Genomic DNA, 8,736 nt, shown 5'->3' with positions numbered 1-8,736 from the left:
CGAGCACGAGCTCGCAGCGTGGCCCACATTTCCCCTGGGCAGGGCTCTGGCTCCAGCTCCGGAGGGGACCGAGGGCCAGAGGGCAGTTGGCGGTACGCACCGCCGCGGTCCAAACCTCCGGCCCCCGCCTCTGGGCTGGCGCCACTCTTGGGCGGTGGGGTAAGATAAAACGGGCAAGGTTCTGCAACTTCAAATCAGCGAGGTGCAGCTCCGATACCAGCGCCTTTACAGGGGCTCCGGGCGTGTTTGTTCCAACTGTTTAAACTGTTTCAAAGCGCCTGAGCCCGAGCCGCCTTCGGCAAACAACTCAATCTCACGGCGAGAGCGCCGCCCTTCTATGCGGGGGAGGGCAAACAGCGCTGGGAGCCGGGGGCAAACGCCTCTTCTCCCCACACCCCCGAAGGGACCCCAGCCAGTCGCCCCTTCGCGCCCGCGGACAGCAAGCTTCTTGCGTCAGCCGGGGCGAGGGTGGGGGATTTTCGGCAGCCTGGCAGCGGGGAAAGGAAGGACCCGGGATCTTGCCCCGCCCTCAGGGGGCGGGAGGCGGAGCGGGCCGGAGGCTGGCCCGCAACTCGGGACGAGTAGCCGAACGGCGAGTGCCCGGGAGCCCCAGGAGCTGCCGCCGCCGCCAGTGCCGCCCTGTCCGCGCCGCGCTTTGGCAGCTGGGACAGGGTCGCCGTCGAGGAGCCATAACGCATTCTTCAGCTCAGCATGATGGACATGGAGTTGCCGCCGCCGGGACTACCGTCCCAGCAGGTGCTGCCCTGGCCCCGGGGCTCCACGGTGGTGTCGGGACCCGGACTGGGGCGCGAGGGAGCCACGGCTTGGGAGGGACAGCTAAAGCCAGGACTGCAGCGGCCGCGCACTGGAGCCGCTGCGCGACTCTTGAGGCAGCGAAGGGAGAGGGGACGCGGCAGGGTGGTCGGACCGTCAACGTACCTGCGGCCCCCGAGGATGACCGGGTGTAGGTGTGGGGAGAGATTGGGGGGCTGGGCCAGCGCGTGTGGAGAGAGGAAGCGTCTCTGTCCGCTTCCTGGCCCTCAAAGCTGGGACCCTGAACCCTGGCCTGGTCCTCGAGTTTGAGCGGCCCCATCGGTGGCGGGGCAGGAGGGGGCGGACGCTGGCGGTCTGAGCCGGCGCGGCCCGGCCCTTTCCGGGGCTGCGCGGCTCCCCAGACTCGGAGCCGGCAAAAATGTGCCTAGTCACGGGGCCGCTCTCGGGGGAGCTGAGGTCTCTTTCTTGCCTGGGCCTGGAGCCACTCCTCCCGCCGCGTCGGTCCGCGGGCCCCACGACTTCGGCGGGTGCGGGCTGTGGCACCGCGCACACACCCCGCTGGGCCGTCTGTGTGCGCTTCTTTGCCAAGTAACCTAACCAGTGGATCCACGGGATCACGCGTTGGAAGCTTTGATCTAGAAAACCCAACCCCCGGAGGCGGGGTGGGGAGGGAGAAGTCACGAAGTACCCTGAGCGCTTGAATCCCTCGACGTGCGGCCGGCAGCCGGGAGGGGTTCCGCGCGCGTTCTGAGCGTTCTTTTGGGTCAGGGGAAAGGTTTGGGCTGGGAACCCAGGGTTGGCCCCTCGCACCGCAGCAGGACATGCGGGCCAAGGCCGCGGACTCAGGTCTGAATGGGCCTCGCCCCGGGCTTCTTGCTCCGTGAGTGGTGCATCTCACTGGCGCTCGCAGCGTTCGTGGCCTTGGCCTTGGTGACAGTGGCCAGTTGGCTGTCACAGCGGCCCTCAGTTGGCCCTTTCCTGCTTTATAGCGTGCAAACCTCGCCGCGCTGGGGCCAAGGGACAAGTTGGAGCTGTTGATCTGTTGCGCAATTGTTATTTTCCCCTGGGCGGCTTTGTCTTTGGATTTAGCGTTTTAAAATTGCAATTTCAAAATGTGTAAGGCAGGATATTCTGTTCTGTGCTGTCAAGGGTAAGAGTTGTGAGTGTAGATTAGAATTTCTATTACTTTTCGCCTGTTACTAAATTTTTTTTTCCTTTCAGCTATTATTTCTCCCGTGGGTCCTTTATATTTTTATTTGAAAATTTGCCTCCTCGGTTTCTTATCGTTTTACCCCTCCATTGAAAGGGCAGAGAGTGGGATACTGGCATTTCATAACACTTTGATATTGTTTTGTAAATTATTATAAAAGTACAAAGTTTCTGTTCATACTTTGTAGGAACTTTTGAAAGAAGATTGTTCATTGTCAGTGGGGGCGGGAATTGGGTTTGTAGGGGGGGAAATTAGTTTAAGAAAATGTGTAACTTGATAGGACAGTACATATGTTTATGCTCTTAAATGTAAAGTTTTAGACTGATCCCGAAGAGCTAATGTAAGCTTTTAGGTTACTGACAGCGTATTAATGGTACTTTTTTTCCTTCTTAAGTTGTTTGTCTTGAACTTTTTCTCTCAGAAATGATTGGAATCATATTCTCCTGGTTCTGGTTATTATGAAGTGTATTGTACTTTTTAATTTTCTGTTGTTTGTTAGTAATCAGTAGGAATGCTTGTTTGACGAAATAATAGGTGATGTAAATGAACTTTGACTTTTAAGGTTTTTTTCCTTTACTGTGCAGTATTGCATTCCATATGCAGAAGTGCATTAAAAAATGTATTGCTTTCTCATAAGTACGAATTTTTCAGTTATGTTTGATAAAAATAACCAATTTTCCATCCTGTAATCAAATCAATTTGTATATTTGAAGACTATGAAAAAAGTGGAGTAAAATTGAGAATCAGTTTCTAGTTTATTATTATGATTCATATTAAAATCATTGCAGTACAGAAAGATTTGAAGAATCAAAAGATTTGAACAAAAGGTCAAAGAAACTATCCAGGTGTGCAGTGGTACTAGGATCACAGATTTTCACTCTGCAGAGGATGTGTTGATAAACAAAACAATAAGAAGAGCCAGTCTGAGGTTCTGTATCTTCATTAAATAGAAAGAACCATCAGTTATTTTTCAAGAGTGTCTCAGAAAGATAAAGCACTTTTGTAAATGAGGGATGAAGTTGATCTTGGACTAGACCAATAAGATTATTTTTAAAAGTCAAGCACAAAAACAGAACAGGCCTCTCATCTCCTGAATGAATGTTAAGCAAAGAACAATCTGACTTTTAAGGTATGTGGAAATCTCTTGGGATATTGTGGAAACCAAATGTAGGAGGATAACTGCACAACTCACATCAGTCTCTCTGCATTAAACATAACTAGGGCCATTAAAAAATATCACTTACTAACTTTGGTCCTTAAAGATATTGCTGGGAAAGCAACAGAAGAATCCCCAGTCTTTCTTTAGGGCTATGGAAGAGTTGAAAGCCAAATATATCATTTTTCTTAATATTTATTTTTACTCCAGATGAATTACACTTAACAAAGCTGCATGAGAAAGGATCCTGTGGTCTGCAGACACTTTTTTTTCTGTACTGAGCATATCCTCTGTCCTGACTGAACACATTTAAAGGGAACTTTGTATATATAATATTTCTTTTGTTTTTCCTTTAAGCCAGGTTAACCTTTCAGTGTATAGGAAGAATTTGACACTAAGATGATAATAGATAAGTTATTGGGCACCTCTGTGTGCTAGGCAATATGATAATTGCCCTACATTAATAATTTCACAGTAACTTCATGGGAAATACTATTTATTATCTCTAGTTTCCAGGTTAGGAAAGAGGCACAAAGAGAGGTCCAGTCTTCTAAGGTGACCCAACTGTTGAGTGGCTCAGGGAGAATTCAAACCTATGTAGTCTAATATAGGGCTCAGAATCACCACTTCCAAATTGAATCAAGACCTTTAAGCAGGAGAAAAAGCCTACCCACTCTTTAACAAATTGATAGATTAGAAAAACTAGCAGAAGAGTCTGGAATTAAAGATTAACATTTGCACCTTTTCCACTTAGGAGTGAGGTGGATCTTGTTAATTACAGTGAGTGAGAGAATAAACCATCAGTGAAATTGCAGCCTGTGGTCTTTTTCTGAAACAAGCCTGGGTGGATTTCATTAGAAAGGCAGGACTGTTCTAATGCACTAATAGTTTTAAAGGCAGATTTCAACAGTGTTTGAGATTCTGCCTCACATTTTTCGGTGACTATTTTCCTTTTTTCTTAATTAAGTCTCTTGCTACTGCAGCCTTTGTTGGTTGGTATATTCTCCTGATCCATCAACTCTTTTAATTTTGAAGTAGTGATCAAAAATAAGTTTGGTAGTGAGGATGGTGAAGAGTGTGACTGGGTTAAACCAGGTTGAAGGAAAATGGGTAGAATGGGGGCAGAGGGTAGGAATTTGAGTAGAAAACAGCTAGCAGAAACCTGCTGGCTCAAATTAAACACTAATCCTCTGTTTTGGCACTTCTGAATTGAAGCAAACATAAGGGCTCAAGTCTGTCCAGTTGAAATTTACTTGGGGCTTTGAGAACAGTACATTTTAAAATTAAGTACTTTATTTCTTAGTCTTTATTGTTAAACAGAGTTATGACTTTATTTGCCTGAATCAAGTATGCCCCAGAACTTATGATCCATGGATGATTTATTTGCCTAAAAGTTGATGGGGGGGGGGGGTAAGTAAGTCCCCAGGGTATTTAGATACCAGGCTCGGCCACTTCTGAAAGTTGCTTGAATCTATTGGACACCAGGGTAGAGGAGGCAGGTTTATTAGATGCAGTACTTAGCTTGTCTTTGTGTATGACTATAAAAATGCATCCTAATTTCACGTTTACTATAAAATGAGTACAAGTTGTGTGTGTGTGTGTGTGTGTGTGTGTGTGTGTGTGTTTCTTTGTGTATTTTTTTGGTACCAGGGACTAAACCAGGGGCAGTCCTCGACTCTTATAATTTTGAGACAGGGTCTCACTAAGTTTCCCAAACTGACCTCAAACTTGTGATCTTCCTGCCTCAGACTCTTGGGTCACTGAGATTGCGAGTGTGTGCCACTGTACCTGGCTATAGTTTATATTTTGATAATCCGATTTCTAGGAATTACTGAAAATTTTTTGCCACTTGCTTTTAAATAAGTATCAGCAAATATTTATTAAAAAGACTTTGAGGTATAGGCCAAGGTTTCTTCAATTGATAATGGTATGTCTTCTGGATATAAAAGCAAAAATATCTTCCGGTATATAATATTTATATTCCCGAACAGTGTTGGAAAATACAAATAGTATTCTTACTCTAACACCCCTGTAAAACAAAACAAGACTGTTAAACAAAATCCTGTCTTGCCTAAAATTGGATTTTGCTGTGTGTGAGCCCCTGCCACAGTAAACACCTTTTAGCTATTTGTGTTAAGAATTTTAAGAACTCTTGAGGGTGGGAAGCCCTTTCTGTTCATTGTTTTCATTGCATGTATGCCATAATACCTATGTGTTACAAAGCCTCATATTTGGAAGTTTTGTGTACATTAGCATGTGAGTTTATTTGTTGTAGCAGTGAAGACAAATCCAGGATATAAGTCAGATATGGATCACCAAGTCAGTCTTTCAAAGGCCCTATCGATTGTTGACTCTTGAGTGTTATAGTCTATCAACAGTTTTTGTTCTGAAGAATTTGTTAAAAATTCCTTGACAATGCTGAGTAGTCCTTTCTCTTCATAAACTTGGGTAGTGAGACTTTAAGGCCTGTAGTATCAGTAGTACACTGACAAGATCTGACATCTTCGAATACAAGAAAAATGATTGGGTAGGAAAAAGAAAATATCAGATTGCTTTATCTTTGATGCCTCTTGAGTATAACTCTTACTTTCTATATTACTTACGTAATTCATTTTAATGGCCTTTGAAAATCTTTCTTGATACTTGTCTTACCTACTTATCTAGGATTTTTAATTTCTCCACATCTGGATTTTAAGCTCCTTAAGAGGCAGACACACAGTTTAAGTGAGGGATCATTCACATACCATTTGATTCACCTACTTAAACTAGTTCAGTGGTTCAGTGTATTCATAGAGTTATGCAACCGTCACTATTCTTTTTAACATCAAAAGAAACCCCACCCATAAGCATTCACTTCACATTTTCTGCCAACTCTCTTAGCCCCTGGTAACCACTCAATGATTATTTTTCTCTATGGATTTGCCTAGTCTAGACATTTCATATGAATGGAACCTTACAACATTGGTGGTATCTGCCCTTTGTGTCTGGCTTCTTTCATTTAGCATAATGTTTTCAGAGTTCAGCCTTGTTGCCACATATCAATGAGTCTTTCTTTTTATTGTTGAATATTTCATTGTATGGACAAACCATATTTTATTTATCTGCTCATTATCAGTTGATGAACATTTGAGTTATTTCTACTTTTTCGTATTTCTTTTTGTTTCTTGTAGTAGTGGTTCTCAGGCTTTGACATATATTAGATTTACCATTAGTATTCAAGTACTGATGCCCAGACCATGGGCATCAAAACATTAGTGTTTTAAAGTTTTCCATGGGATTCCAAGGTGCTGTCAGGTTCAAGAACCAGTGCTCTAGGGGACCTAACTCAGGACTTGGTACCCATTGAAAGTATCTATATAGTGACTTAGCAAAGCTGGTTGTGATGCCTTACTTAAATCATGAAGAGAAGTATTTTTATAGTTGATCACTGGCTTTCACAACATTATGATTGCCACCTAAATCTGGGAACTTTGTTTCAAGGTGTTTGGTGAATGTCTGAAATTCAGTAAATATAACTGGAGCTCTTTAAATCCCTTGGGAAGTTTGGGCGATAAACTTGTTATCAAAAAGTTTTCCCCGAGTGAGTCAGTAGAACTTTTCCTTTTTTTTCAAGAATGTGGCCTGTGGATAATCTGTAGTGTAGATTATTTGGGGGTAGCATGTAGAAAAGACAAGATGGAATACTCAGAAACTGGGATGGGTGTTGCCTGGAGGCCAGGCCAGGACACTGCCTCACCCTAGGGCTGTACAATCTTGGGCTTCCTTATTATCCTCTATTGCAAACAAAATCCCTAAAACTCCAGGGCAACTTTTAGCAACTCCATTTTTTTGGTTCTTTATCTGCCCCATAAAATCCAGCTTTATATCCTCATCATGGTGACTACCACTTGTACTTCTCTGGATGGTATTTTTGGTTTACATATTTGGAACTAGGGGTTAACCTCCAAATTGTGTGCATATTGTATGCGTTGGGGCATGGAGTACAGCACAGCGGTCCCACTTGAGAGACTTGAGTGTGGTGTGGGACCTTCTGAAGCTAACTTAGCCCCTGCCCTGTACACCCTTTGTACCCCACAGACACCCCCCCCCCCGCCGCCCCGCCAGGTTGCCAGGCAGAGCTCATGAGGCCCAACTGTCATCATCTCCATCACCCCTTGGTGGGCTGTTTGGAGTCACCTCAGAAAGCTGCATGCTTTTTAAAAACTTCTGGCAGTAGTTTGAAATTCTTTTCATATGACCTATTTGTTGCTTTAATATTTCAAAACTATGTTATTCTTTTATTTGTTCTTGTGATCTTTGTGTCAAATGATTTATATAATATGTTTAAAGACCCTCAGAACAGAAGGATTTCAGTGTTAACATTTATTCTTCTGCAGTGCAGACTTATGTTTTCTTGAGTCATTTTTTTTCCCATTAAATGCCCTTTCTTTTCTTATCAGGAATATAGCTGGCATTAGAGATGTGTTAGAACCTCCTATGTCTCTGTGAGAAATGACCTGAATTTGGGGTCTGTATTGACTGTGTACAGGGGCCTGGCCCACTGATAAAGGTGTATGGAATTTTTCTTTGTTTCAGACCTGACAGTCCTTTCTGTACTCTGCTTGAGCACAGAATTATAATATTACACGTGGATGCAGAATCCAACCTATTCTAGCCTAAGGGATTAGAACAGAAGGGGAAACAAACATATGCTTTGTTGCTTCCTGTGTGCAGGACAGGCACAGGGGTGTGACTGCTACTTTGGGCCCTCAAGAGTTGTTGGAAGATTTGTACTCTTTGTTGGTTTGTTCTGTAGCCAGGCACCTTTGCTACTGTGACTAGAGAGTGTTGAAAAACTGTGGATTTTTCAGCCTAGCCCCAACCCCCCAATTTTTTTTTTTTTTTTTTGACCATTAAAATTCTGGTAATGAAAATCACTAAGAATAAAAATTACCGTATTTTACTTGCAAAAGAAAAAATTGACAAGTTTTAAAGAAAGTGTTTTTGTTTTTGGTAGTCCTTAATGAAACATAACAAAATATACAATTTCAAAGGACTAGAATGGGGTGGGTTAGTTTGTGCTGGTGGGGCGGGCCCCATTGAAAACTCCTGTTGTTCTTCTCTTACTGATCCCCAGGCTGAAAACGGCCTGTGGGTCCAGGGTCATTCTTCAGAGACCAGAGTTTTGTACTCTCTAGAAACTTCTTTACCAGGCTTTATATTTGGGGGAATCCTCAAGCAGTGGTTTCCCAGCTGTGATCTAGGAACTACCCCCTTGCTCTGGTGGGTAGAGGCATCCTAAGGAAAATCAGGTAACCTCATTTTTCTTCTAATTGACTCTGTCAAATAAAGTCTGACCTCCAAAGAGATGTGGTTAGAGGTGACTCCCCTAGGTAGAAACTCAATGTCTTCTTTCTTCTGCCCCTGCAGGACTCTGGTATCCAGCTGCCTGTGGCTCTTGTGTCCCTCAGGTTTCCAAAGTTCTTTTGATAATGGTATAATTGTGCTATAAAGCTCAGTGATTGTGCTGCAGGAGATAATGGAGACTGAGGAAACAATTATGCTTTTATTTTGGTTCATGTTACCAACTCACTGCCTATGTTGTGAAGAGAACCTG

General features: G+C 43.9%; 1 protein-coding gene across 3 annotated transcripts in view; it reads left to right on the top strand.

Moving 5' to 3' along the window:
- Positions 1 to 234: 234 nt before the first annotated feature.
- Positions 235 to 8,736, top strand: part of Nfe2l2 (NFE2 like bZIP transcription factor 2) — a 30,025-nt gene continuing 21,523 nt past the window's right edge. The window contains exon 1 of one of the 3 annotated variants that reach the window (XM_047543644.1): positions 235 to 756. In XM_047543644.1, coding sequence (XP_047399600.1) covers positions 712 to 756 — 45 coding nt within the window. In that variant the 5' untranslated portion in view covers positions 235 to 711. Of the gene's footprint in view, positions 757 to 1,565; positions 1,925 to 8,736 lie in introns of those variants that run through there. The other 2 variants (XM_047543640.1, XM_047543643.1) reach the window with 2 other exon arrangements.

Source organism: Sciurus carolinensis, chromosome 3, assembly GCF_902686445.1.
Source record: "Sciurus carolinensis chromosome 3, mSciCar1.2, whole genome shotgun sequence".
In the NCBI taxonomy this organism is placed as follows: domain Eukaryota; kingdom Metazoa; phylum Chordata; class Mammalia; order Rodentia; family Sciuridae; genus Sciurus; species Sciurus carolinensis.
The sequence above is the reverse complement of the archived record's forward strand: the minus strand, read 5'-3'. Positions and strand labels throughout refer to the sequence as shown.